Source organism: Perna viridis, chromosome 1, assembly GCF_037379345.1.
Source record: "Perna viridis isolate PV_CMFRI_1.1 ecotype Kerala chromosome 1, ASM3737934v1, whole genome shotgun sequence".
NCBI classification, from domain to species: domain Eukaryota; kingdom Metazoa; phylum Mollusca; class Bivalvia; order Mytilida; family Mytilidae; genus Perna; species Perna viridis.
In genome coordinates, this window is record NC_142445.1 from 43,794,580 (window position 1) to 43,822,185 (window position 27,606).

At 33.7% G+C, this 27,606-nt stretch overlaps 3 protein-coding genes across 4 annotated transcripts; 1 reads left to right on the top strand and 2 right to left on the bottom strand.

The window, feature by feature from the left end:
* Positions 1–2,156: 2,156 nt before the first annotated feature.
* LOC148628901 (uncharacterized) lies at positions 2,157–18,229 on the bottom strand. Of its 2 annotated transcripts, XM_088540461.1 has the most exons (16): positions 18,111–18,229; positions 17,302–17,409; positions 16,746–17,036; positions 15,921–16,035; positions 14,015–14,244; positions 13,612–13,766; positions 12,810–12,966; positions 12,421–12,494; positions 11,394–11,601; positions 9,891–10,042; positions 8,747–8,897; positions 8,306–8,458; positions 7,571–7,723; positions 6,877–6,970; positions 3,477–3,595; positions 2,157–2,296 (listed from the first exon to the last, which is right to left on the bottom strand). In XM_088540461.1, exons 2-15 carry the CDS (start codon positions 17,366–17,368, stop codon positions 3,487–3,489), a joined length of 2,109 nt encoding a protein of 702 aa, XP_088396587.1. In that variant the 5' UTR covers positions 17,369–17,409; positions 18,111–18,229; the 3' UTR covers positions 2,157–2,296; positions 3,477–3,486. The 2 variants fall into 2 exon arrangements, with proteins under 2 accessions (XP_088396587.1, XP_088396579.1); XM_088540453.1 differs by lacking the exon at positions 2,157–2,296 and having other exon boundaries at positions 2,740–3,595.
* LOC148628902 (heavy metal-binding protein HIP-like) lies at positions 3,994–6,369 on the top strand. Its single transcript, XM_088540472.1, has 2 exons — positions 3,994–4,449; positions 5,890–6,369. The coding sequence occupies exons 1-2, from the start codon at positions 4,056–4,058 to the stop codon at positions 6,330–6,332; spliced, it is 837 nt and encodes a 278-aa protein (XP_088396598.1). The 5' UTR covers positions 3,994–4,055; the 3' UTR covers positions 6,333–6,369.
* Positions 18,230–21,124: 2,895 nt separating the features above from the next.
* On the bottom strand, positions 21,125–23,851 carry LOC148628903 (uncharacterized). The gene is made up of 5 exons (XM_088564744.1): positions 23,819–23,851; positions 23,477–23,594; positions 22,993–23,179; positions 22,598–22,680; positions 21,125–22,470 (listed from the first exon to the last, which is right to left on the bottom strand). Exons 1-5 carry the CDS (start codon positions 23,849–23,851, stop codon positions 21,125–21,127), a joined length of 1,767 nt encoding a protein of 588 aa, XP_088420870.1.
* Positions 23,852–27,606: the final 3,755 nt, after the last annotated feature.

Consider the following 27,606-nt stretch of genomic DNA (forward strand, 5'->3'; position numbering starts at 1 on the left):
CTTATTTTCTTTTGTTACTTTGTATGTACTATTTTAGTTACTTTATGTTCTTTGTTGTGATTACCTGTTTTCCATGTGTGGTCTTTGTCCCTGGATTACATTCTTTTGATTTCCGCTAGAATCTTGTTTCCCTTGATTACTCTTCCAAAACAACTAGAAGTAACAACATGTGCACCGGGAAGATTGCATTCATACTCCTCCTGCGCAATCTGTCATATTGCATATTTCAAGTAAAGAACATGCGGCAAGATTCTAGCTATGACAATAGCTCTCTCGACATAAATATATATTTACGAAGCAAATTGTTGGTCGTTCCCTCCGCGGGATTCTAAGTCGTACCGCCGTGACATCTATGGCAACACCGCGTGCACAAAGTCCAGCATCCTAGACCACTCGGCCTGCTAGGCAATACGTCACAGCGGTACGAGTTCCAGTCCCGCGGAGGGAACGACCAAAAATTTGCATCGCCAATTTGACAGTTCTGACATCGTTGGAAAATTTTCAGACCCTTCTATAATTTTACAATATCTTTCTTGTATCAGTTTCATCCGATGGAGCAGTGTAGCGAATAGAGTTGTCACATTCTGAGTCGTTTGTATAATATTGATTTTTTGTGATATGTATCATCAAATTGATCCTCTATTTTACATAATAACACCTAAATAAGCTGTCCCATACTACCATTCATCGTGTACTTAGTTATATCCCTAGATTAATTTTACGAGGCGCAATGACCTCGGCCAGCGAAGGCAATATTTTTATATAGCTGACCGAGTGGTCTAGGGCGCTGGACCTTGTGCACGCGGTTTTTATATAGATGTCACAGTGGTACGAGTTCGATTCCCACGGAAGGAACTACCAAAACTTTGCATCGCAAATTTGACAGTTTTAACATCGTTGGGAATTTTTCAGACCCTTCTATATACAGAGTGTCTTTTAAAGTTGATTCTAAAAATGGTTTTTAGATATACAGGAAAATATGTATCATCAAAGTAGTTCAGTAATGTCCTTGAACATTGACAATGGTCTCACTAAACCACTTCTATCGTTTTCATTACATTGCATGTTACAAAAATAATTTCAAAGTTTCACAGTGAATTCCATAATGAGTGAAGCTTGAAAAATAAGACTTTCAAAATCATTGTACAAATGGTAAGATGATTGTAGAAATCTTTCACAAAATTGACTTAATAAATAATACTGAAAATCCACATTTTAACCTATTCAGAGAGAGAGAGAGATATTATGCACTTTCATTTGCATAGATCTAGGTTCATGTGTTCTGGGACACCATAGTGAGCTGACCCTATCACCCAGGAGTGGTAAGTGAGACCAATGGCACACAAACGCAACTCGGCGGGTGTTTCTAGAAAAGCAGAGGACACTTACCCTACAGGTGCACCTGGTCCATGCTCCCAGTTTTTAGTGGAGTCCTAATTACTCATTTGCTTTTGGTACATTGTATGTATGATTTTAGTTACTTTAATTATGTTCTTTATTGTGTATGTGTTTTCCATGTCTGGTCTTTGTCTCTGGATTACATTCTTTTGACTACCGCTTTAACAAACAACATGAAACGTCACAGTGGCACATTTAAAAATTAACAAAACATATCAAAGATTAAAAATGTCTTAAACGAGATTTAAAAGAAACAATTTCCAAAATAATAGAATGTTTATCAATATAATGAATTACTTCGATTGTTGTTTACCTGGATTTCAATTTTAACACTCGTTAAAAAGTATTATGTTCATCATTTAACGTTTTGACCGCCAATCCTATCTTAAACAAAGACATTGTTTCCTAATAATATTTAAACATAAATTCTGACGAGATAGCTGTAGTTAAAAAGAAATCAAGAATCCAGAAAAAGAGGACCAGTGACCACCAAAAACACGGATATTTCCGTCGTTGATTCCCTTATTGTCTTGGATGTGAACATAAACGTCATCTCCAGGATTTAGATAAACGACGGTGGATTGTGTCCCCTGGTTCCACGTGGTCGAATCTCCAGAATAAGTATTTACGAGTTGAATGCCATTCTTTACTATTTGGGTTTCTATATCCTCAGTGTTATGACTCATTATCACTACATTAAAGAAGTATAGGCCGGAGACAGGAGCTTTAAAAACTCCTGTAATTTTATCGTAGCCAGACCCATAGTTAGTAATAACGTTGTCGAACACAATCACTTGATGAATCCCAAGGTTTTCGAGGTGTCTGTTTAAAGACGCACTAAACCCAATTCCATTTGATCTCATCGGGCTTGATGTTACTGGGAGCAGCATTCTTTTTTCTGAAATAAATTTGTGTATTTAGGCCATAAATCATGTCTTCAGAATGGAAATTTATCAAAGTGAATTATGGATGAGAACGAATGAAAACATTTTTTTTTCCAAATTTATACTAATTCTTAGACGAATGACATTTTGTTTGAAATGTCATAGTAAACAGAAAATAACATGTGATTTTTCATATAACCCGTGGTTTTAGGAGATAAAAATTATATAGAATGCACCGTATATTTTAAAATTAAGGGAGATAACTCTGTAAAGGACTCTCAAATACAATAGAATCTACTGGATTTTCAATGTTAATTGTCTCCTAAGAGCAGGCAGATTTGAATGAATAATTACTCATTTCATGGTATAGACCCATAAAACAACTGAATTACAAAAATAAAAATATGTGGACTTTTTTGGGGTGTATCACATTTTTCAGAATTTGCATGATTCTTACACAGACTGCTACTAAAAGAATCCAGTTGTGAATATCTTATAGGCTGTGTTCCCTGCTGAAATATTAGATTGGTTATTTTGTTTGTTAATTTCGAGACTTTTTTGTATTCATATTTTCTGCTCATAGGTTATACACTGACGAAAGACAGTAAGTTGTTTACTAATGTGACAATTAAGTTTTTTCATAAATACGCACGAAATAAATCCTTAACCACTGATTCATTCATTCCCAATGTTTTTTCTAGCACTTGCACTTCTTTCACTGTTTCACGCATTGCATTTTTCGTGGCCATCAGTTCATATTCCAGAGATTGAATTTCAGTATCATATTTGTTTTTCACTTCGTTTAGTTCCCTTTGAAGATTATTCAGGAGTTTACTGTCCTTGGCTTTATCCATCAAGATGGTATTCACAAGATTCTCAAGGGCACAAACTTTAGTCCGTAGCGAGGAATCAATAATGTCACAATCAGATTGCTGTGCATTATACACTTGAATTAAAATTCCATGAAAAACCAAAAAGCGAAAATAAACCTCAATGCAAACCATCATCAGAATATAATTCCACAGTTGAAATAATCTGACCTACATTAAAGTGCATGTTAGAGATAAACTCTCCTATATTAAGAGAATTCAACCTTCAAAGAAATCTATGTTTAAACCAGAATTCGGAGAAAGATTATATACATAGCAAATGATTTCATGACAAATGAAAAAAATTAACATTTTAACAAATAACCGATGCATGTTCATCGTTGTGTCTGATTCAATATTGAATAGCATTCTTTTGAACTTCCTTTCTCTACTTGGGGAAGATCTATCCTAGGTTGGTAATTGCAGTATTTAGTGCAAACAGGTCTACAAAAGATCAAGAAAGACATTCAATTCCCAAATTAAATAATTATTACTTGAACACGTTTACATTTATTTATATAACATAGTAAGACGATTCAAATGGTCCAAAATAATTATATTGTGATGTGCCAATTAACAATTTAGTTTGTTTATGAAATATAATGCTTTGTGATCTGATGTCAAATCATGCGAAGTCCCGTCCTAATTACACATTTTTTGCCGAAGTCATTATATGCGAATTGTATTAATTGTATGGTTATCCTGAAGATGCATTTTTAAATCAATTTCAATCTTGCACAAAATTAAATGTAAATCAACTACCGGGAAATACAATAAAGTTTGAGATACTAGTATTCTTTTGAATTTTCTAACGGTACATGACATTTAAAATTATCTCTTGACATTCTTATCCATACGTACTGCCTGTGGAAGGTCAAAGCCTTAAAGATAGGGGATAGGGAAAATGGTGTTATTTATTCAGTTATTGGTCAGATTGTTTGTAATTGTATCGAATTATGACTTAGTTAATTTGTCTGTACCAATGATAGACAATGGAAACAAACTGACAGAGAGGATTAATAATTTAAAATCAACAGTAAGTAGTCTAGTTGACGAACAGCGAAATCAAAACGAAGAACTACATATTCTTTCCAATGTTATGAAGGACTTAAAGGACACCTCTGACTACAACATCGCTAAACTGGAGATGGAGCTGTGGGCTGAAAGGAGAAACTTCAGAAGAAAAGAGAACTATCTAAGATATCTTAAAACACTTCATCAGAAAGAAAATGAAGAAGCACAATTATTTATGAACCAAATACCAGGGCGTAAAGGAGATGTCGATGTTTTTCATAGAGGTTTGCGTAAAATCTTTAGAAGTTATCTAAGATAAAGAAATAAATAGATGTTAAATGTACATTTAAAATCAACCTTTTGCTATGCAAACGATGATAAACTTTCAAATAAAAGGAAAAATCAATAAATGATTCATGCAATGCTCATTTTTTGCTATAAACTCAATGGAAGTTTGGCTAGATCCTTCAATCTCAGTTTCCGCTATATAGATGACGTATTATCTTTAAACAATCCTAATTTCGGGGATTTGATACATCGCATCTACCCCAAAGAACTTGAGATAAAGGATACTACAGACACTGTGAAGTCAGCCTCATATCTTGACCTACAATTAGAAATCGATGGTAAGGGAAAACTATTGACCAAACTTTACGACAAACGTAATGACTTTTCATTCAGAATTGTAAACTTTCCTTTCATCTGTGGCAACATCCCTTCGGCTCCTGCGTATGGAGTGTTCATATCACAACTCATACGTTATGCCAGAGCTTGCCGAAACTACGCAGACTTTTTGTATTGCGCTAGAACTCTAACAAATAGGCTTCTGGAACAGGGTTATGTTGCTATAAGATTCTGTCATCACTACAGAAGTTTTATGGTCGTCATCATGAACTCGTGGATCGTTATGATGTATCCATCAGCACCATGAAAACTGATTTATTCAACGGGTCATAGTCCACCTTTCCTCGTTTGTCTACCCCGGACTTGACTTTTTATGAGCAACTCGGCGGGTGTTTCTAGAAAAGCAGAGGACGCTTACCCTACCGGTGCACCTGGTCCATGCTCCCAGTTTTTAGTAGAGTCCGAGTTGCTCATTTACTTTTGTTACTTTGTATGTATGATTTTAGTTACTTTATGTTCTTTGTTGTGTATGTCTGTTTTCCATGTCTGGTCTTTGTCCCTGGATTACATTCTTTTGATTACCGCTATAACCTTGGTTCCCTTGATTACTCTTTCAATATGTGCTGGTTAGGGCACATTACTTAATATTTCACAGAAGTTGCTAGTTGGATATTTTATAAATAATAATGGACATCCTGTATCCCATGAAATACTGGTATTAAGCTTGTCTTTAAAAAACAACAATACACAATAACACTACGAAGAGCAGGGATAACACATCATTTCTTCAAATTAGTGTTGGATACATCACATAAATCAGAAAAGTAAAGATAGTAGCCACTGATTTATAATAATTAAGTCATGAAATTAGTATAAAGCATTATTAACAATACTTTGTTCAAATCTTTTAAAAAAAAATCCTTAATCCTTTGCAATAATTCGACGAACTGTTTAAAAGCTATTACTTATGTATTAATCGAGATCAAAAGTTCATTCTTAGATTCGAACCATATGTAACATCAAGTATAAAAATAACCTTTCATAAACACACTTTTTGAATTCATAGCTACGTGTAACTTAGTGACCATTCCATATTTTAGCAGGCAGATTTCTAGTGACAGATAATACCATGAATACCAACGTAGGATTTAGTGCAATAATGAATTCACACAAAGAACATTTAGCAATTCACCAGACAGTAAAATTTGAACACGTTTGGACAAATCTAGGAAGTGGATACAATCCAAGTACAGGATTATTCACGGCCCCACAACCAGGATTATACTTTTTTTCGGTGGTTATTCTAAGTCATCAAATGGAAGATATTGAAACGGAAATTGCTAAAAACGACCAATCCGTTGTCATCACATATTCTGGGGATTCGACCACTTGGAATGCTGGATCCCAATCTGCAGTTCTTCGTCTCAATAAAAATGATGTAGTACGCGTCCGTATTTATAACTATACTGTTGTGAACGACGGTAATGTTCGTGTTTTCGGACAAGGATGGTCATCGTATTGTGGTTTTATGATTTCACAATAGAATAAAGCTACTCATAAGTGCAGTTATTAACGAATAATAGGTTCTTGCATGAGTGAAGATATATATATATATATATATTATAATTTTCTTTCGATGTAAATTATTATTAAAGAAATATCATTGAATACCATAAAACGAAACATAAAATGTAGGTATTAAAACAATGTACAACATGTAAAACCCGGAAAGAAAACGTAAAGTAACACAGTACGCTATCACTTTATACCATTCTTCAAACGGGGAGGGGAGTTGTGAATGAGAGAGTAATCAAGGGAACCAAGGTTATAGCGGTAATCAAAAGAATGTAATCCAGAGACCAGACATGAAAAACAGACAAACACAACAAAGAACATGAAATAACTAAAATCATATATACAAAGTAACAAAAGCAAATGAGCAACTCGGACTCCACTAAAAACTGGGAGTATGGACCAGGTGCACCGGTAGGATAAGCTTCCTCTGCTTTTCTAGAAACTCGGATACGAAATTCTACTATTTTCACACACAAAATTTCAAGCACACCATACACAGAACTGAAACTTACCGGAAAAGCAATAAAATGATAACGAATGAAATTACAGCAATACAGCTACAGACTGCAACAAATGAAAGAGTTCCATTTGATGTCGTCAACGTTTCTACAAAAGAAGGAGAAACAAATCAAGTTAACTGATGAAAAGTTATATATATCAATATCATGAATTTTACATTAAACTAGAACAATAACAAGTCGATTTGTTACAGCTGCACTTTCTATTAAACAAAGGATTGTTTCTTTGAGTATATCATATCTCAAGGTCTCTATATATGCGTGTATGTACCAACTTGATATTCGCAATGTTACTCCTCAAGTCGATTTTTTTTCTATAAATAATAGTCAGAGGGTGTAAAAGTACACAAACATAATACAAACAATTAGTAATCATACAAGACTGATGTTTAAAAACAGCTAAAGGTGTGGGTCTACAGTTTTCAGTCTGTAAAGCAATTTGAGACAATAATTTGATCATTTCAAGCAAGTGAATGTATGATTTGTACAGTATCATTTTTTTTCATTAATTTTGTTGATTTTACTGTTAAAGATAATCAACGTATAAATCAAAATAATCCACTGTAAAAGCAATAAAACACCAAGGAAATTGTCGAAGACTTACTACAATGATTTTGAAGGATAAAGATCAGACAGAAGAACTGTCTTTTATTTCTTAAGGCCGCCAGAGTATCTCAATGTAACATACCTGTTCTTGTGAGAAATCGTATAACTGTAGCATTGCTCATCTCGGAAGACTTTGATTCAATTCTTAGAGATATTTCATACATCTTATTGATGCTGACATGTTCGAGTGAAATGTTTTGTAGGAATGGAGTAGCCAGTACTGTTTTGTTTCTTGCTACAACGAGATATTATAGATTTGCAATGATTGATCTAAAGCAGAATAATACAGTATTTTTTTTTGCATGTTAACAGTTTTATCTGAACCACGAAAACTGATTTTTTCAATACGTCATAGTTTTCCTTTCCTCTTTCGTCTAACCCGGACGACTTTTATGAGCAAGTGTTTCTAAAAAAAAAACAAAAAAAACAGAGGACGCTTACCCTACCGGCGCACCTGGTTCATGCTCCCAGTTTTTGGTAGAGTCAATTGCACATTTACATTTGTTACTTTTAATGTATTATTTTAGCTTTTATGCTCTTATGTTCTGTTTGTATGTTTTTATGTCTCGTGTTTGTCTCTGGATTACATACTTTTGATTTCCGCTAGAATCGTGGTTCCCTTGATTATTCTTTTAAATATTACAATGTACTAAACTAGATCTTATCCATTCATATTTTTGAAAAACAATTTTGTTATGATTAATACTTAATTAATCACAAAATAGCATTTGATTAAAGATTCAACTGTGCGATTAAACGAACAGTCAATGATATAACGAATAAAACAACACTCTTTAACTTCGAAAAACCGACCAACCTGGTATGGTACCATCAACTGGATAAAATGTTACATGATATCGGAATGGAACCCACTGATTCTGTGCACAAAACCCATCTTTCAAATGTAAGGACAAAATGTTTGAAGACAGCCTTTCTTTACCAATATTAGGCGCTGATGGCTTGGTGGGAACTAGATAATGATGTTAACAAACACATTTTTATAAGGAAGTTTTACAAGTAACACTACTTATAACAATGTACTACTTATTTAACATCAATTCTGTGTTTTTTTTTAATTTTCAAACAACATTTTGCAAATTAAATAAAAGTAGCCGAGAGTTTGTTACAGCCTTAAAGACACATTTTCCAATAAATTATACAGAATACATATCAAAAGGAAGCTTTCCGTACAATAATGTTAAAAAAAATGTTCAGTTTTGTAGCATTTAACTAAATAATTCATTGTTCTATAACATACAGCAGAAACGGCAATTGAATGAGCAGCCTCGTTTCTCCCAAACGATGCCATCTGAATGTTCCAAGGTGACCCCAAAGAATCTGTTAACATCCGTTGTGTTTGCGATATACATACTTGTACTTCCATTGACTAGCTGCATGTGAAAATCAGACTAAAATAAACAGGATGAACAAATATTTAGCGAACGGATACCTTCCAGTTATAAATGAAATGTAAATGGTTCAGGGTCATATGCGGAAAATTCAGCTCCAGGTGTACATGTTAAATAATTATATGTCATCACTGTGAAAAGTTTCAATAATTGTGGTTTGATCATTTTTGAGTTACAGATTACACAAAGTAGGTATAAAATTGACACAAATGGCGAGGTTCAACATGCAAAAACATGTGGAAAAAGAAAAAAAAATGATAATCAAATTTCTCCATAAAAAGAGGCACATATCTTCAATACGTATATAATCACTGTACAAAGTTTCAATGATATTGGTTCAAAGCATTTAGAGTTACAGATTACTCAAAGTAGATACCCCTACGCGTGACATCTGACCGGCAAACGATGGGAGGAAGTCGAGCGGCTACTTGACCTGCTTTCACCGTTGGTGACGCAGGTAAAAAAGACACAACGACCGCTTTTAAACAAATATTCAAATTTATGCTCTTGCATTTTATAAAGTTATCATGGTCCTTTTTGGTTTTCTTTGTTCTTTATGGTCTGGTCTCAGTATGATTTTTCAGACTGCATTTGCGTTTTTTTAATAATGCCACAATTTCAACTTATTGGCTAGTGGCACGTTAAACCCTTAGCAGCTTTTCATTGGAAACTATGAAACAGAAACAAACTGTGAATTACACTGCTTATCACACATATATATCTATTTCTAGTAGAAATACATGTTTGCTAACAATAATTACATTAACACAATTTAAAACTATCAGTTGTCAATTATATACATTAACTGTCTATTGGGAGTAGCTTGCGCACACCAAGAAATAACTGTGTGGGTTGCATGTACTGGATGGTACCAATCTAAAGTATACACACTTACACACAAAGAGAGAGAGAGAGAGAGAGAGAGAGAGAGAGAGAGAGAGAGAGAGAGAGAGAGAGAGAGAGAGAGAGAGAGAGAGAGAGAGAGAGATGTACCTCACACGCCACTGCTCCAAACTTCCATGTACCTCTGCAACTGTATACTTTAATAACTTTTCCATCGACTACGCCATTTTTCCCATATGTAGACAGCCATATCATACTTCTCCCTGGGTCTTTTTCAACTATAACTTCTATTGGTGGGAATTCTTAATAAAGTTAAATATTCTATTCAGAACTAACATTTACAAACGATTATTTAACTTAAATTGTAAATCAATAGCAACATTTTTGTTTGAATATGAACAGTGGCATTTATACAATAGTGTATACAAAGTATTTCTTCTTGGTAAAGATTCCTCATACTTCGTAAGAAATAATCCCAAATCATCTTCCAAATATACAGAGGAAGATGTTTACAAAATGCTGGAATTTTTAATTAACAACATATTTATCCAGTGTGGAGGACGTTTTTTTCAACAAACGCTCGGCATTCCAATGATAACAAATTGTGCTCCTTTACTTGCCGTCCTATTCCTTCACTCTTATGAGGCTGACTTTATAGCTGATCTGATCCGAAAAAAGAATATCTTCCCGCTATAAATATGACGTATTATCTTTAAACAATCCTAAATTCGGGGATTTAAAACATCGCATCTACTCCAAAGAACTTGAGATAAAGAATACTACAGACATGTGAAGTCAGCCTCATATCTTGACCTACACTTAGAACTGGATGGTAAAGGAAAACTATTTACCAGACTTTAAGACAAACGTTATGATTTCCATTCAGAATTGTCAACTTTCCTTTCATCTGTAGCAACATATCTTCAGCACCTGCGTATGGGGTGTTCATATTACAATTCATACGTTATGCCAGAGCTTGCCGAAACTACGCAGAATTTTTGTATCGCACTAGAACTCTAACAAATAGGCTTCTGGAACAGGGTTATGTTGCTACAAGATTAAAGTCATCACTACAGAAGTTTTATGGTCGTCATCATGAACTCGTGGATCGTTATGGTGTATCCCTCTGCACCATGAAAACTGATTTATTCAACGGGTCATAGTTTTCCTTTCCTTGTTTGTCCACCCCGAACTTCACTTTTTAGGCGGGTATTTCTAGAAATGCAGAGGACGCTTACCCTACAGGTGCATCTGGTTCATGCTCCCAGTTTTAGTGGAGTCTGACTTGCTCATTTGCTTTTGTTACTTTGTATGTTTGATTTTAATTACTTTATTTTCTTTGTTGTGTATGTCGGTTTTCCATGTCTGGTCTTTGTTCCTGGATTACATTCTTTTAATTACCGCTATTACCTTGGTTCCCTTGATTACTCTTTCTCACATTGCATGCGGTCTCATTTCTTTCTTTAAGATGTTATGATCATTAATAAATTATCGTGATTTTTAAACATAATTAACCATGATCATTGTTAAAATATTCATCATTCGCAGAATCATTTCTATCTGATTTTGTTTATAAGTCATTTATATTTCATAAGTTTTGTATTCTTAAAGTGTATAACTATATTATTTATCAACAAAAATACATAAAATTACCATGCCTAGTTATATCAATATGTGTGTAGTTGACTGAAACTCCCTGATTATTAACTGAATAAATATCTAGCTTAAGTTTCGTTTGATTATGTTTGATTGGGATTGAAAGACAAATAGAACTCAGGTTACATGCATCACATGTTGTGTTATCAGATGAAACAACTTTATATCCAATGATAGTTCCCCTTGATAACCATTTGTCCATTTCCTGTAAAAAGTAGACAAAAAGGCGTCTGTTCTGCGGTTACACAGTGCTAAATATAAACACATAAACATACTGATTTGAGTAGTAAGAACAAACAAGACATTTTGATACAGTTGCTTTTTTGTGGGGGGATGTCTAGTAATCTATGGCATCTTAAGCAATGCGTTACTACCAAGAAACAAGATCGGTACTGAGCCATACTAGTTATAACGTAGAAAAACCATACTGTGCGATAATGCTTAGTAGTAAGATGGGCATTTAATCATTCAAATTAAACTACACTGATAGTAAGGTGGGTACGGGGTTACAAAATCAACTAAAAAGATTTGTAAGAACTGAGTTATTCTAGTATAAAGATGGGTACTGAATGGGCGGTACTAGTAATAAGATGAGTACAGAATGGGTGGTACTACTAATAAGATTGGTATTTAATGGGCGGTACTAGTAATACGATTGGTATTTAATGAGCGGTACTGGTAACAAGATGTATACAAATCAGCGACATCAGTAATAAAATATGAACAGACAGAGCGTTTTCTTTTAGTACATAGATGGCTAAGGACTAGGCGATTGTAGCAAAAATATGGTTACAGGATGGGAGGTACTAGAAATTGGAAAGGTATAGACTATGCGGTGCTCAAAATAAGATGGGAACAGACTATGAGAAACTACTAATAAGATGGACACGAGCTATGTTACTGAAACGAAAAAGACATCAGTGGTTTTGTCATTGAGCGCGCTATCTAGCGAATGGTGGCCGATTCCTTAAATTATTTTAAATAAATGCTATTATGAGGAGGCATTCTTTTCATGGACACTTACCTTGAAATAAACAAACAGTCTTGATTTAGTCAGTGTGTAGGAATTTGGTTGTATTATTGGTCCCGAAAGAGGCCCTGTGTCAGGGAAAACATAACAGATTATCAACCTGTTCATAAGATTTCCGTTCAATTTGTATACCTACATAACGAATTGCATTAGAACCCTTTAAAGTTTGGTTTTGTATGAAATAAATATTATTTATTCGATGATTTGCATACAAAAAAAATCAGAAAAAGAAAATGCAAACAGTTGACAAAATGACTTACGCTTCAATCAAACATAGTCCATATAATGTGTTACAGGAATTGGTGTATTTTACCAAAGAGTCAGACTTAAGCTAATACATGAAGAACGATATGTCATAAACTGCTCATGATATTTAACCATACTTGCAGATTCTGTGCTTGCTATGACGGAAGACGAGTTGCTCCACAATTCAGACTCAATCAGCTTACACTTTATATCAATATCGTATTGTGTCTGTGGTAGGAGGTCACCAACTAGAATACTGGCGATTCTTTCAGTAGCAGTAAGAAACACCTGACTCTGAAAAAAGTGTTTTATTGTTGCCTAACATACCGGCACAATAAAAATACCTTTGCAAATAAAACATTTCTGAGATCGTTCGGAAGTTTTCATACCATCTATACTTTATCATACTTGTATTCCGCTGTGTTGAACCCAGTCGTACTGATTGTAGGAACGATAGAAAATACAGTAGTATCAAGCAAGAACTTTTAATACGTAGTCTCCGTTTGAAACCAAGAAAAGTACTCAGTTTCTTCTACACTAATGAGTAATGATGGTTTATGTAAATAGTTCTTTGTACTGATATGACTGCTGATTTACCTATTATAACGCAATAGCATGTAAATGATATTTAAACACCACTGGTATATTAACGCTGCAATGAAAGAGGGAGTTTTAGTGCGCTGTATAAACCACCATTTCGTTTGAAATGCTTAAACCAAGTCAGGATCATTGCGGTACCAGCTCTTCCGATTGTGAAATATCTATTTTGCCAGATTTATTTTGGACTTGACTTGACTATAGATCGAATTAGTTTCGGTATTTCTGTTGTCACCTTACTTGAAGTTCATTGTTTCGAAAGAGGAATAAAACATTAACAATATTATTCTCTCTTATTCTTATATTTCTCAGATAATGATACCTAATTGTTCAAATACTTACATGCTGATATGGAGTGTCCAAATCACTATCGGCAACGCATGTTATATTTGCAGTATCGTGGAATGGCAAAGGAAGCAAAGGAACTTCGAATCGGATGAGTAATGAGCTTAATGTAGATTTGACAACAGTAACATTCGAAACTGAAACCATTTGCACTGGAAAACAGAAAATTCAAACTTTGCTAAAGAAATATTCATGTACCATACAAATACAACAATTTGCAGACGTGTCAATGAGACACCAAACTTAGGAGTCATCAATGGGGTTTGCAATTCAAGTATCATTATTTTTTTTCATATCAAATTATCCTTGAAACGATAATCTGAAACAATGTTCTGAAAAAAGTATGATTCAAACAAATTTGTTCAGTCAAATTAAGCTTTCGATCCATTTAAAGACCTACCAATGCGTTCCTGTATAAAGATATGTCGATGAAAAGTACTCTCGCCCCAAAGATTATGACCATAAAAGGTGAACTTTATTTCCTCGTGCTTTGTTGTATATTCATTTAGTTTAAGTCCACATTCGGGACAAAAAGTTGCAGAGCTAATCTCCTTTTTGACAAAACATTTCGATGACGGACAAAAATTGTCACAGGCAGGCGATGACATCGTACAGTTGCCCTGTAAAGATCTTAAGAAAAAGACACTGGAAATGGTTATAAGCAAGATGGTTTCATTAAGGTTAGCTTCATCCATGTTTTAATGTTTGAAAATTATTTGAACAGCAAACTTTTTATAAGCCGAAATTCAAGACTAATTATTTAAGGAATGACTGTTATATTTTTTCGGTCTATGAAGAAATAACCACAATCACGTGGTGCACACTAAATGTCCAGCGTTTCAAGTGTGCGCTACGGGCATTGAGGTTATTTCAAATAGTCCGAAAAAATATAACAGTCATTCCTTATAACTAATTTTACTATCAAAATTCAACTAGTAAATCATTCTAAAAGGTCACAGTTACATTACAAAATTAGGTCTATGAGATGATGGACAATTTCTTTATCCGATCAGAAAGCGTGTTACTTCTTTAATTATAAGATAATTAATTCACGAGTGCCAAAGAACGCCTAGATTTAACGAGTGAGTGGAACTTGTTCCGCGCGCAAGTTAAATTTTAATGCGTTCTTGGCACGAGTAATCATATTTCAGTTATTCACGATAACTAATTGATTATCCTATTTATTTTATAGCTTTTCTCCAAGTTTTGTAACGTTTTGGCGGAAGAAAGTCCGAGAGTGAAAATACCGAACTTATTTACAGTGTGAATTATCCAAAATTCGGTAAATCGCTGCTATCTATATAATAATTGAATAGATTTCTTACTTGAATCAAATTGTGAGAAGATATGTAAGTTAATATGGCTATGTGCATAAACGTATCATTTATCTAGATTACTAGAAGAATGCGTTTTTATAAATATATATATTTTTCTTTTTTGGTGCATTTCTTTAACATTAAACGTTTGAAAATGTTTTTTTTTTCTTTTTATACATAACTGAAATAATAAGATAAAAAGTGTTGTAAATATGTGATAAAATGCTCAGTATGACGGAATTTTTTTCTATATAAATCTAAAACAAATGTTTATCTCAAATTAGGAACCTCGTTTCTTATCCTTGGCAAAAGCTGGCGTTGTTAATATAAACCTCCTCGGTGTTTTAATACATTTCTTAAATGACATTTGATGTAGTTTTGTAACTGTCTGGCTGCTAGTGTGTAATACAAGAATTATTAACGGTTCAAGACGTATGTGTTCAAAATGGTTTATAATACATAAAAAGCGTGTTTCGAAGCAGAAATCAATGAAACAAAAAATTACAAATGTTTCAATAAAATCTTGACATACAAACGATTCGACCTAACAGGTTATATAACCATTGCGATTTTAAACAGATTGCTTTTATGGACTTTCATGACCCTTTTAAATTCTCTAAACAAAGCGTTAACATTTATCAAATACAGGATCACCTTTGAACCAATCAGTTGTCTACTTTCTTTAAAGTGTATTTAACATATTCGATATGACCCCCAACCTCCCGCCCGCCCTTAGAGATTTGATTACCTTTTACAAGTAATAAATGAGGTGAAAGTGAAGAAACACGTTGACTGGCTCAAAGTGACCAGTAATAAAAATAAATACGAGAAGTATTATAACTTGATAAAAATACCCTGATTTTACTAATTTTATTGCCATTCCAACATAACATACGACTTTTTCAATAAATGTGACTGAAAAATTTAAATAAAATTTTGCTTTTTTTATTCTTTAATTGTTTGCACGATAGACCTGTACATAGTCCATACCTTGACATATACGTTACCTCCCACTGTATACAAGGGTCTGATGATTCCCACGTGCAATGTAAAGTATCTTCACCAAGTATTAAACAATTAAATGAAATGTTTATCGGAGGTTCCTCTGTCAATAATAAGTAAAGTTCAACTAAACAACTATAATATTTTAAACAAAAAATATAACGAGAATACATAAGATGAATATGTCAAAGAGACACCAACCCCATCGGGATGAAAAATAGTATTTTAAAAGATGTTAAGAATGAGTTGAGTGTATAAAAAGTTTAAAAAATGCATTACAATTAAATTGAAATAGAAATTTTATTCCTCAGAATGTTTGTTCTAATTATTTATTCTTGAAATATGGGTTATCAGCATGATTAAAACCTAGTTTGTATTCTTGTTCCACGTCAAAAACTTCTTAAACATTAAATTTGGCTATATGTGGGTGTTTATTTACTTTTAACACATGTTTCTGTACAATCTAAACTAACTTTTGTGAATGTACTTTAATTCGTGGATTAGGGAAGAAACACAAGTTCGTGGATTCTTGAATTCGTGGGTTTGAGGTTTTCAAACCAACCAGCGATATCGTTTAATATGAAAGCATCTGTCGTCAGTTGTATTAGTTAATATCATTCCAATGGAAATAAGTACAAATATTCTCTTATCCATCATCTCAGTTATTCTGAATGTCAAAAATATTTCTTTGGATATGTATGTATTTCATTCAAAGACGGTTCTTTAGTTTGTTTGAAATTACCATTCAGAGAGAATTTCAATCAATAGTTGTTTTGAAAGATTTACTTACATTCATAGATACAGAAAACTTACTACCAACGAACGCCATTGTGCTCCCTAAATTTTCACGGTAATTTTCACAGTTTCCCTCTGTACAACAACAGAAAGATAGAACTTCGTTGTTCCCAGTAATTTCTGTTATATCTGCAGTTATGACATTGTCGTACTTCTTAGTCGTGATCTTCTGTGTCACATTGTGAGATATGATCTGGTACAGATCAACGGCTCCAACTGATGTACCGTTAGGGATATCACAAGTCAATTTACATGATGAGTTGTAGGTAGGGAACTGGTCGTCAATGGCTACCCTATTGGGACTCTCATCTACATCAAAGGTAAAGTCCAGATTAATATTGATAAAAGTTTGTAAAGTAAGATTTAAAATTTATATTACTTTTAAAAATGATTTTTGATAGTATGTTTGCTTGTTATTTTAAAAAAAAATACTCTGATTTTTGCAACTACAAAAAATCAACACTGTTTTATACGTTATATTAAATTATCATGTTGACTACCAATTGATAAAGTGAGAATGTACCTTTAAACGATAATTGTATGACTTTTGAGACAGATATCTTGAAATACGTACATTGTGGACAGGGTGGAAAAGTATTTAGGACAGCAAACACAGTGACCACTAGTGGACAGTTAACCATTTTTATAATCTAGACGTGTTGACATGTTATTAACTTTGATTCTGGAAAATACATGTTTATATTATTTGCTCCGTTATTTTGTTGATAATATTAATATATAGATAATCATACTAATATCACATCATGTTACATGTTTTCACGTTTATGCCATGTACAATGATTTTGATGCATGAATTTGCCTTAATTTTGACGTTTCGGTATTTTTTTTTTATCTATATTCAATGTCTACCTAGACTCATTCAGAAAGCTTATTTCAAATATCGAACGAATTACTAATATATTCAAGTTCAAGTGAAAAAAAAAATATTCAGAATGTTTTTCATTGGTTGCTATAACATTAGTGTATCTGATTGTTGATGTTTAACCGTCATCTCATAGTACCAAGAAATCAAAAATTCTTTATACACGTTTACATTCCTCGCTTTTCAAATGCATGTCAATTAAATAGCAAAAAACAAACAATGGTTATGCTGGTTATATGTGCAAAACTTTTTAATGGCAGATGTGTGTGCAGAAATTTTTGACGATGCGACTTTGAAAAACATTGTATTATCTTAATTCTTCATTCTTTTTTTTTTTAATTTTCTGTCTTGTCACACATTGATTTTAATATTCAACCACTACGCATTAGGAGTAAAACAACTGCATCATATTTGATAAATACAATAATAAATAATACATGTAAATTATTACATTAATTTCCCTATTGTTGTAAAAGGAAGATAAGCAAAGTTAAACTTACTGTGCTATATATAATTATTGTCTGTAATTGATTTGGGTTTTCCAACATGTATACGCCATATCTTTATGAACAATGATAGATTTTGAGTTGTACGATAATATTTTATCTTTTTCTGATAAATACATCCGGCTTGTACCATAGTCCAACTAAGTCATACAATGGAAGGAATTTAGCATATAAAGCAAACGAATTTCCCTGAACTGTTTCCCTTTTATAGCTATATCATCTTCGCCTAACAACACTGTAAAAGCATTTCTCTATCTAAACAATGGTAATAACTTGTTTTATATCAAAGATAAGTGCACATATAATATAGTGTTACTATTTTACTTTAATTTGCCATTTCATATTTGCTATCCACTTGGGGACCTGTGGGTTTAAAGCTTTTTTCTTGGAAAAATATAAACAATATTCACAACCAATAGTTTTCCACATTAGTACTTTTCCTGTGTTAGCAAGTACAAAAAATACAAATTATGTAAAAAAAAACACATTAAATTCCCTCAAAACACATTGTGAGTAATATTCACAAGCTGAGAAAATTCCATATGATGTGAAACATAGCCAGTATTGGCTGCCTTACACCTGACCAGGTAATTTTTTTGGGTGAGTGGCTACCTATTCATCAACTCTTACAATAGCAACTGGTCAGTTTAAATGTCCCAATAGCTTTGTCAATCCATTGAATTGTTAACCAGATTGGTAACAGAAGACTGTCATTGTTGTAGGAAAGTCACTGTAAAATCTTTTTTGCTGTAAATTTGTTGGTGTAGTAGTTGTATTTAGAAGGTGCCATGTTGGTGTGTAAGTTGTATCTAGTCAGGCCAGCTGTATACTTCTTGTTGCATTAGTTGTATCTAGACAGCGCTATAGTGCTGCTAATTCGTTGATGTATTCGCTGTAACTAGATCGCGTCATTTTGTTGTATATTTGGTTTTGTATTAGTTGTTTCTATGCGGTGTCATTTTTTTGCTATAATTGTTGTTTGTTTTTATTCTTGTCGCATTGATTGCCAATCGATGTCCCAGTGAGCCACTGAGAAGCTGAATATATTTTGCAAGCAGGACGGCCGTAATTTTTCATTCTGAGAATTTTAAATCTCACAATTAAACAGGTAAAGTTTGTAATTGTACTAAACAACATGTAGGTGAGGAATAACAGCCAGTTTTGGTTTTTGTAGCTCATGTTTTTATTGTTGTCGTTATTTTGTTGTCCCTTAACATTTGCTGATCGAAGGAGGGTTGGTGTGGCGTTGGTTTCAAATTACATCACCTTCAGCTCTAAATATGATATCAAGAAATCTATGTGTGTCCTGGATATAACCTCATAAAAGAATATTCCGCTTTCCGTACAAGTAAATACAGATTACTATTCAATAAATTTCTGTTTCTTTATATTTTATGTATTTCAACCTACTACTTTTGAAACAAAGACGTTCAGCAATGTTTCCGATGAAGTTCCGATAAGGACGTAAAGTGTCATGCGGAAAATTCATCTATATATAAAAACAAATTCCGAAATTATTTGTTAGCACGTGGTTATAGATAGAACGGTACAATTTCTCATATTTAGGTTGGCCTTTTGTGTACCCTGCTTAAGTAAATACCCCCGGACTTAATGTTTGGGCAAGTTGTGCCGTTATATAAATTATTCTATTAATTCCAAACTATAACATTATTCTACATGGGGAAAATTGCATTATATTTTTTGTTAACAATTCTATATTAGTTTTTTTTCTAAATCTGAGTGCCATTAGCAGAAAAGGGTGAACTTTGACCCCAATCATCATCTGCTTAGAATAGAAAAGGGGCTATAAATAACAATTTTGCTATGACTTTGCTCACATTTTAGTTAAGAAAATGAAAGTATAACTAGAAAAAGTCAGTTTATAACTCAGTCATTGTTTTAAAGGGGTAAACTATTTTAAAAGTTTCATTATTGTCGCCTATGGAAAAAAAATAGTACCGTTCTACTGTATATACGCCACTGATATCTTATAACAAATTTTAATTGTTATGAAAGCGGGAATATTAAAAAGGACTATATTGAAAAGAAATATCGTGGAGATAAAATAACAATCATACCAATTGGAATACCGTCGAAAGGAAAGCCGATTTTTATATCAAGCGCATAGTGAAAGTTGGGAAGGCATTTATCAATACGGTTGTATAACTATATATAAAATCTCCAAGGAAAAAAAACAAAATGGAATCGCACAGTTATAACCGGGTTTATTTTTCTGACAGAGTGATAATAATGAAGATTTTGTGTAAGTATAACGAGAATTGATATAAGGAATAAGCCCAAGCGACACGGGATGGCCACACGTTTTTCTAATTGGAAAGAAATTCTCATTCGAACTGACTCAAAATATATACACTTGACTAAATAAAGAATATGTAATATGTTTTGAATTGTGAATTATAGTCATGATTTTTAGATATTTTGTTACACTATGAAAATAAAAATGGCCTGATGAAAAAAAATACTTCCGTTTCTTCATACTTTCAATTCTCAATTCATACAAACTGCTGGATCAAGCTGTTATTTATCACAATGTTAGATTGTTTTTACTCACAAAATAAACTGAAACGATTAAGATAGAATGTATACCCATGAAGACAATTATATATATATAAAAACTGCTACCTAATAATGTTGGTCTGAACATTTGAAGAAATGCTGATGGTTTAGCAGGTATACTGTTGACATACGCGTACATATAGTTAATCATTCAGATATGGGATACATCGCGTATACTAATATTTCAAAAAGAAAAGCAGAGCACGCTTAATTCGCCCTGTTCAAACTACATATTCGAAAGCTGTCATAAGTTCTTGCAATACTCTGTTTTTCCCGTCTTTTCAAGTAAAGACATGGTGATAAGCATGCTCCGAACAAAGGAATTTATGTGTTAGTATCAAATTAAGCAGACTTTTTTTTACATTTCCTTCTCATTACATACTAACAACTACACATATTATTTCAATTTATTTCAACTGAAAAAAAATGCCTTATATAAGGCTGTCTCGAGAAGAAGCCTCCTCTAGTTTGTGTAAACACGAATGGAGTCTACTCATCCTCAAAGGATGTCTAGCAATTAAACAGCTTGAATCAGTACTAATTCTCGGTGAAACCTCCATCGAACCAACACTTTCCACTGGCGTAAGAGTCCCAACTACTTGCATTCTGTCGCCAAGTTTTGTTGATTTGGTGTGTAATGAATGTCTGCGTTTAACAGGACTCTCTTGAGGAATATTTTCTGACACCCAAGCTTGCGGTAATATCTTATGTACCAATGACATATTGTAACTTAATGGTGGGGCCGTTTGTCGCCTTTGCATTTCCTGTTCAGAATCTGATGACCCTGTCCTAGATTTACTGTAATTTGATGATATTGTGTCAATTGAAATGCGGCTCCTTATTTTTGGCAGGCTGTCAGAAAGTACAATACTTGGTGACGATGCCACCCATGGTATTCTTGCATCAATTGAAGTTCCAATTCGTATGAACAAGGAGTCGTTACTTGTAGTGCTTGAGAACGACACTAGTCTTTCCCGCTCTGTGTATCGAGGTATTTCTCTTTCTGTTTCGCAACTTTCTTTAGGTGCGGCATTTTGGAATGTAGCAAACTGAATTTCACATGAGATGGTCGATAATATCGATTCTTTTCTTGATATTTCATTTTCTTCTCCAGACGATGGCATGTTAGATGAAACTTGAACGTGAATGTCCATCTCTTTATTTTGTTGTAGAAAGGCGGGTATTTCGCTAGTGGAAATAAGGTCACTTCTAGGTCGGGGCGTGTCCTGTATTAATCTGAAAGGCTGTGTAACGTGTACTGATGCCATCTTTTGTCGGAATAAAAGTTCAAAAATAGACGTTTTTAGTGAGTTGCTAAACAAAAGTAGAATACAGGGCTGTACCAGAACGGCGATACCAGTAAAGAACAAACTTAGTCGAACTAACTCATGACTGCCATCAAAGTCTACATATGAAACGTGTCTAGAGAGAAATGTTGTAAGAATTGCTGCTGCTAAAGGACTCAGTAGGACCGCAAACACTTTTGACGATTCCTTGTCTTTTGCTTCCGTTGGGCTTGTGTATGTCGCAGTATGGCGACTGAATCCAAGCTCGATGCGGTCAACATCTTGGTCTGATGCAGAAATTGGGTGTACTCGACATCTCTTCGGTCTGTGTACCGACAACACAGAGAACATTATTGTACAAAAACATGGGACAGCAACAGTAAATGTACCCATAGCCATCGTAAAAACATCATTTATCATATCACAAGAATAGAGTTCTCCAACATAGGTAAACGGTTCGGCCTTGAATGACGTAAGACCTACAACCAGTCCTGTGAAATAAAAAAAAAAATTAAATGCAAGACATTGACAAACCTCAATTATATTCAACCAGAGCCGTCGTTCATATGTTTAATACAATTAAATATTTTTGTCTTGGAAATGAAGAATATGCCTTACCCGAAAAAATAAATGTCCCGGGTATTAACACTCTGAAAATGGCCTGTCTTTTTTTTGTATGTCGATCTTCTTGTAGAAAGTACCTTTAAAGAGAACAAAATGAAAACAAATAAACAAAACAAAACAGAAAACAAAACAAAACAATGATACAACAGTATATTATCTCAATGTAACATTGATTCACGTTTAAACAATAAAGTAGATCGTTAAGCAACATCTAAAAATTGGGAAGTTATACCAAGAGCAAAAAAAATATATATTATTAAATCTGTTTGTGATGGTTTTAATAAAAGGTATGTATACAATTACAGCTACAATATGTGCATAACCCGTAACCAAAATTTAAGGTTTCGATTTTATAATGTTCAAATCATCACATGAAAAGAAATACACACCTTTCGGATGATTGGCACAGAAGTAACAGGGATGTGGTCATAAGACATACATTTGCCAGGAATCCTTGCATTCTGCAAACGAGCATATTCTCTAACCATGAGTCATTTACCATGGAAATACAAGGTGGTAAAAGACAAGCCACCCCAAGCCATGCATTAGATATGGTTAAAGCCTTTAGCCAATTTCCTGAAATGCAAACGATTCAACATACAGCATATCTAACATGATATTTTTTCATATTCCTGTCAAAATTTCTTTTCGTTTAAATACAATTTCGAGAAAAAATGCAGCAGAAGTATTCAAGCAAACCGATGGGTTCACTCATGAAGGCTTGTCATGTAAGCAAGTAAAATGTTACCGAACTATCTGTAAAATAAGATAAAGACCGTCTTTACAACTATAAAAGCTAGTAGGCACACAGAAGCACACATAGAACAATTCATTCCAAAATGGTAAAAGAGAGATTCAAAGTAGTTTTCAAACCTGTTATAGTGCTGAATTTCTTCTTAAACAAGGTGTACATAAAGCAGACATTTCCCGTTTCTGATGTCAGAAAAGCAATCAAAAGGAAAAATCCCAAAAGCGAATCTTTAAATTCTAACTGAAATAGAATAGATATAAATGATATTAACAAAGAGAACAAAGTTGAAGGATATAATGTACATTATTCCATTCATTGTTTTGAACGTACAAACAGGTACTTCGAAATTTTATGACCATAATAAACCTATTATTTGTTTTTTTCCTTCGCTCATTTATAAATCATTTTGGTCTTTATAGCCCTAGTTTAAAGGATAAAATTTTCCAAAATTTCCATAAACTTACTTTCTTTTCATCTGTAAGCTCTGTTTTGTTCATGTTGATGAGTATAGTGTGATCGTTGTCACGAAGAATGAAAACCTCAAAGGGATTCTTGATCTTATATATGTGTCAGGAAGAAGTGCTAATAGGATATTTTCAAAGCTCAGAGTGTCAATTGTTAAAGACCAATGTTGAGGTTGCATGTTGCTAGTGCCAACTTTGATGTAGGCGACCATGCTGGTTTTACATCTATTTCTCTATTTGGCCATTTTATCAACTTCTAGGACTGCTGAATATTTGCGTTATCACGTATTTGACCAGTTGTGTGCCATAGGCCGATTGGGTAAATTTGATGACACCAGAATAATCAAGGGAACCAAGGTTATAGCGGTAATCAAAAGAATGTGACCAAGTTACAAAGACCAGACATGGAAAACAGACATACACAACAAAGAACACGAAGTAACTAAAATAATACATACAAAGTAACAAAAGCAAATGAGCAACGCGGACTCCGCTAAAACTGGAAGCATGGACCAGGTGCACCGGTAGGGTAAGCGTCAATGTACACCTTTGAGCGCCAAGGGTCGGTCCAAGGTTAGCTTTTCAAAGTCAGCAACGGAACGATGGTACTCAAATGTTATATTATCAAAGTGGACCAATCGGTCCAATGACACACTTAATGTTAAACGACAATAATGTCCCTTTGCACTCAACGTCGCTTTAGCAGTCCACACTAACAAACGACAATAAATGTCGCTTTGGCACTGAAAGGGTTAGGCGGCTACGATGTAGAAATTAAAAAAAAAAACACTTAAGTTGATTTTTTGCGATATTTTACTTCCACTCGTAATGAAACATACAATTACTAAATAATATTACTAATTCAGGAATTTTTGATATTACAAATTGAATTTAGTGGTAGTATGAAATATTTTTTAATATTACAAAATGAACTTGTAATATCAAAAAATCTTTTTGTTATGTATATACAATTTTGTCCACAAGTCATATACTTGTATACTCCGTATAACGTAACTTGACATTAAAGTACCATTCTTTGTAAGAATCAGGCAATGGGTGACACATCATATCCCCTAATTTAATCATTTTTGCCTAAAATATATTCAGTACATCTAGAAAACTACCAAAAAGCTATGTAAGTTTATCCTGAAAAAATCTGTAACGTAGATATTTTTGACTGCTTATCTAGGGAAAGAATGCGTGAACATTTTCCCGCCATTTTTCCGTAGTGCATTTCAACTAAACATGACCTATCAACATCTTAAAAAGGCAAATTTTACAAATATCTGTGTTTTTTTCTTCATGTGCCACACCTTATCAACATTTTGCCCGATTCATAGACGGAGAAGTACTTAAACGTTAAAATATAACATTTTTTCATGTAATGAATATGTTCTATCTACTTATTACTGCTTCAACATCCAAAATGTTGCCAGTAATAAAAAGACCTTTTCTGCAAATAAACAAAAAATAACAAAACAAAACAAAAACAAACAGAAAAACAAAAAATCGAATGGTACGACGGCAGAGGGTAAACGTTGGTAATGCCATAATGTCAAGCTACGCTGAGGGCAATGTTCTCCTTCATACACCTACAAGAAGGGAATGGTTTCTGCTGAAGTTCATCTATACTACTAAAGGAAGAGACCGATTTCTTTAAGCCGCAACTCATCTGAAACCATACAAGGTCGAATATATTTGTGATATTAGGTGTAAATGTAGTGTTGTGTACTTCCTAAATTTGTCTTTAAAACAATCTTTTTTTTCTACGGAAAACGCGAATTTTTGGGAAAATATCCAAATTCAAAGACCGTCATTTGTTCATGTGCTATAATAGTTGCGCTTTCGCTGATGCTCAAACGATGTGTACATGTGTTACACGATTATTGTAAATCAGACAGGGAAAGGCGTAGGACGTGTCGAAATAAACCTTCCCTTCTATGTGTAAACATCTGCGCACGAAGTCCGTAACCTCTCCCTTTTTATGTGTAAACTGGCATGACTGGTAAACCCCCTACCCAATGTTTTGAGTAATTGAAGAATTTATTATGCACCTTTTAACTGGGTGGAGCAGAACTTTCAGAAAATTAAAGGGTGTTCAACTCAGCTCAAGTCCGGACCCCTCCCCCTTTTCATGTGTAAACCCACTACCCATTGATTTGATAAAAATATTGAATTATTTAAAATTTACGATTTTATTTTCCACCCATTTTTGGTGGAGCAGAAAATTAAAAAGAACATTTTTTACCAACCTCATCCTATATCCCCCCCAAAAAATATATAAAAAAAGACTGGATCATCGATAACATATAGAGAATGACAGTCATGCCTAAATTCCCCCGGACCAAAAGCAACGTCCGGCATGTGTCCTTGATGTCTTGTTTGCCAACTTCTCGTATTTTTCAACATTCATAGTAAAATTACGAAAATTTTCGTAACATTTTACTCAGGAACTACATATCATATGGTCTTGAAATTTAGTATGTAGATTCAGTATGGGTCCCATATCGTGGGATTGGATTTTAGGTCGGACACATGTCTACTTCCTGTATATCGACTTAGTTTATTTTTTAACATTTGTTTGATAATTAACAGGAAATTTTGCAGAATAATAGGACAAAATGTTTGAGAGTTCCCTTTCGACTATTCTCGCCAAAATCACCCATAAAAAAATTATGAGCTAACAAGTGCCCGTTTGGGGGTTGTTCACATATTTTTATATACATACTAAAGGGTGGTTACAGAGTGAATGTGCGTCTGAAAAAACTCACACGATACATGGAAAATAACCGATATCAAGGAACAGGGCTTTAATGCCTCTTCTGCGTCTTGACGTTGTATGAGGTTCAATGAAAAAACGTTGACACCCTCAAGCCAGAAATAGAAGACTCCCTATAGCGTGCACATAAACGGAATTCTTGATAACATAAAAATCAAGGTTTCTCTCTTGCTGCCCGCTAGCCATGGAGTGAAAACAGGATAACCAGCTAATAATACCAGTGCTTATAGGTAGAGAACTCTAATCTTGAATAAAACGATCGCTGCAAAAGTACGTCATTGACCCAACGCAAATCTGGAGCAATTAGATTGTTTATTGCAAGTGTATTTTAATGGGTTTTTTCTTTGGTTGTTAAAAATATTTCGATCCTAACTTTGGAGAAAAGATAATATGGTAAGGCAGGGTTAAAAAATAGGTAATGTGAATGAAAAAAAATAATAATAATAACGTTAGAAAAGTACATATTTTTGCGCGCTGCGCGCAAAAAAATAACCCAAAACAATTCCGAGTCAAAAAAGAAAACCAAGTCCACCTGAAAGGTTAATGGTCAACTACTCTTGAACCACTAAAGCAACTTGAACAAAACTGTACGTCACTGATGTATGGTAGTTGAACGTAGATCCTGTACAACGATTACTCATTTACTTCATGTGAATGCAATATGCGGTTTTCAAAAGTTTCCATTTAGCGGTTTTTTTAACATTTTTGTGTGAAATCTTAAGCTACCCAAAAGTTCAAAGTATCAGAAAACGCAAATACGTGTGAACAGGGCATCATTATGTTTTGATGATTGAAAAAAATAATAATGAAAATATCAAAGAAGGCTGTTTGTGTTGAAATACTTATATATCAACAATAATTGAATAAGTTGTCAATCACATTATTATATTGTCAAAATGTATCAAACAGGATAATATGAGGACGGCAAGTGCGAGAGAAAAAGATAGGTAGAAGAAAATTAAATCCAGCTGTTTTAATTCGTGACTGCTGATTCGTTTTGATAATTTAT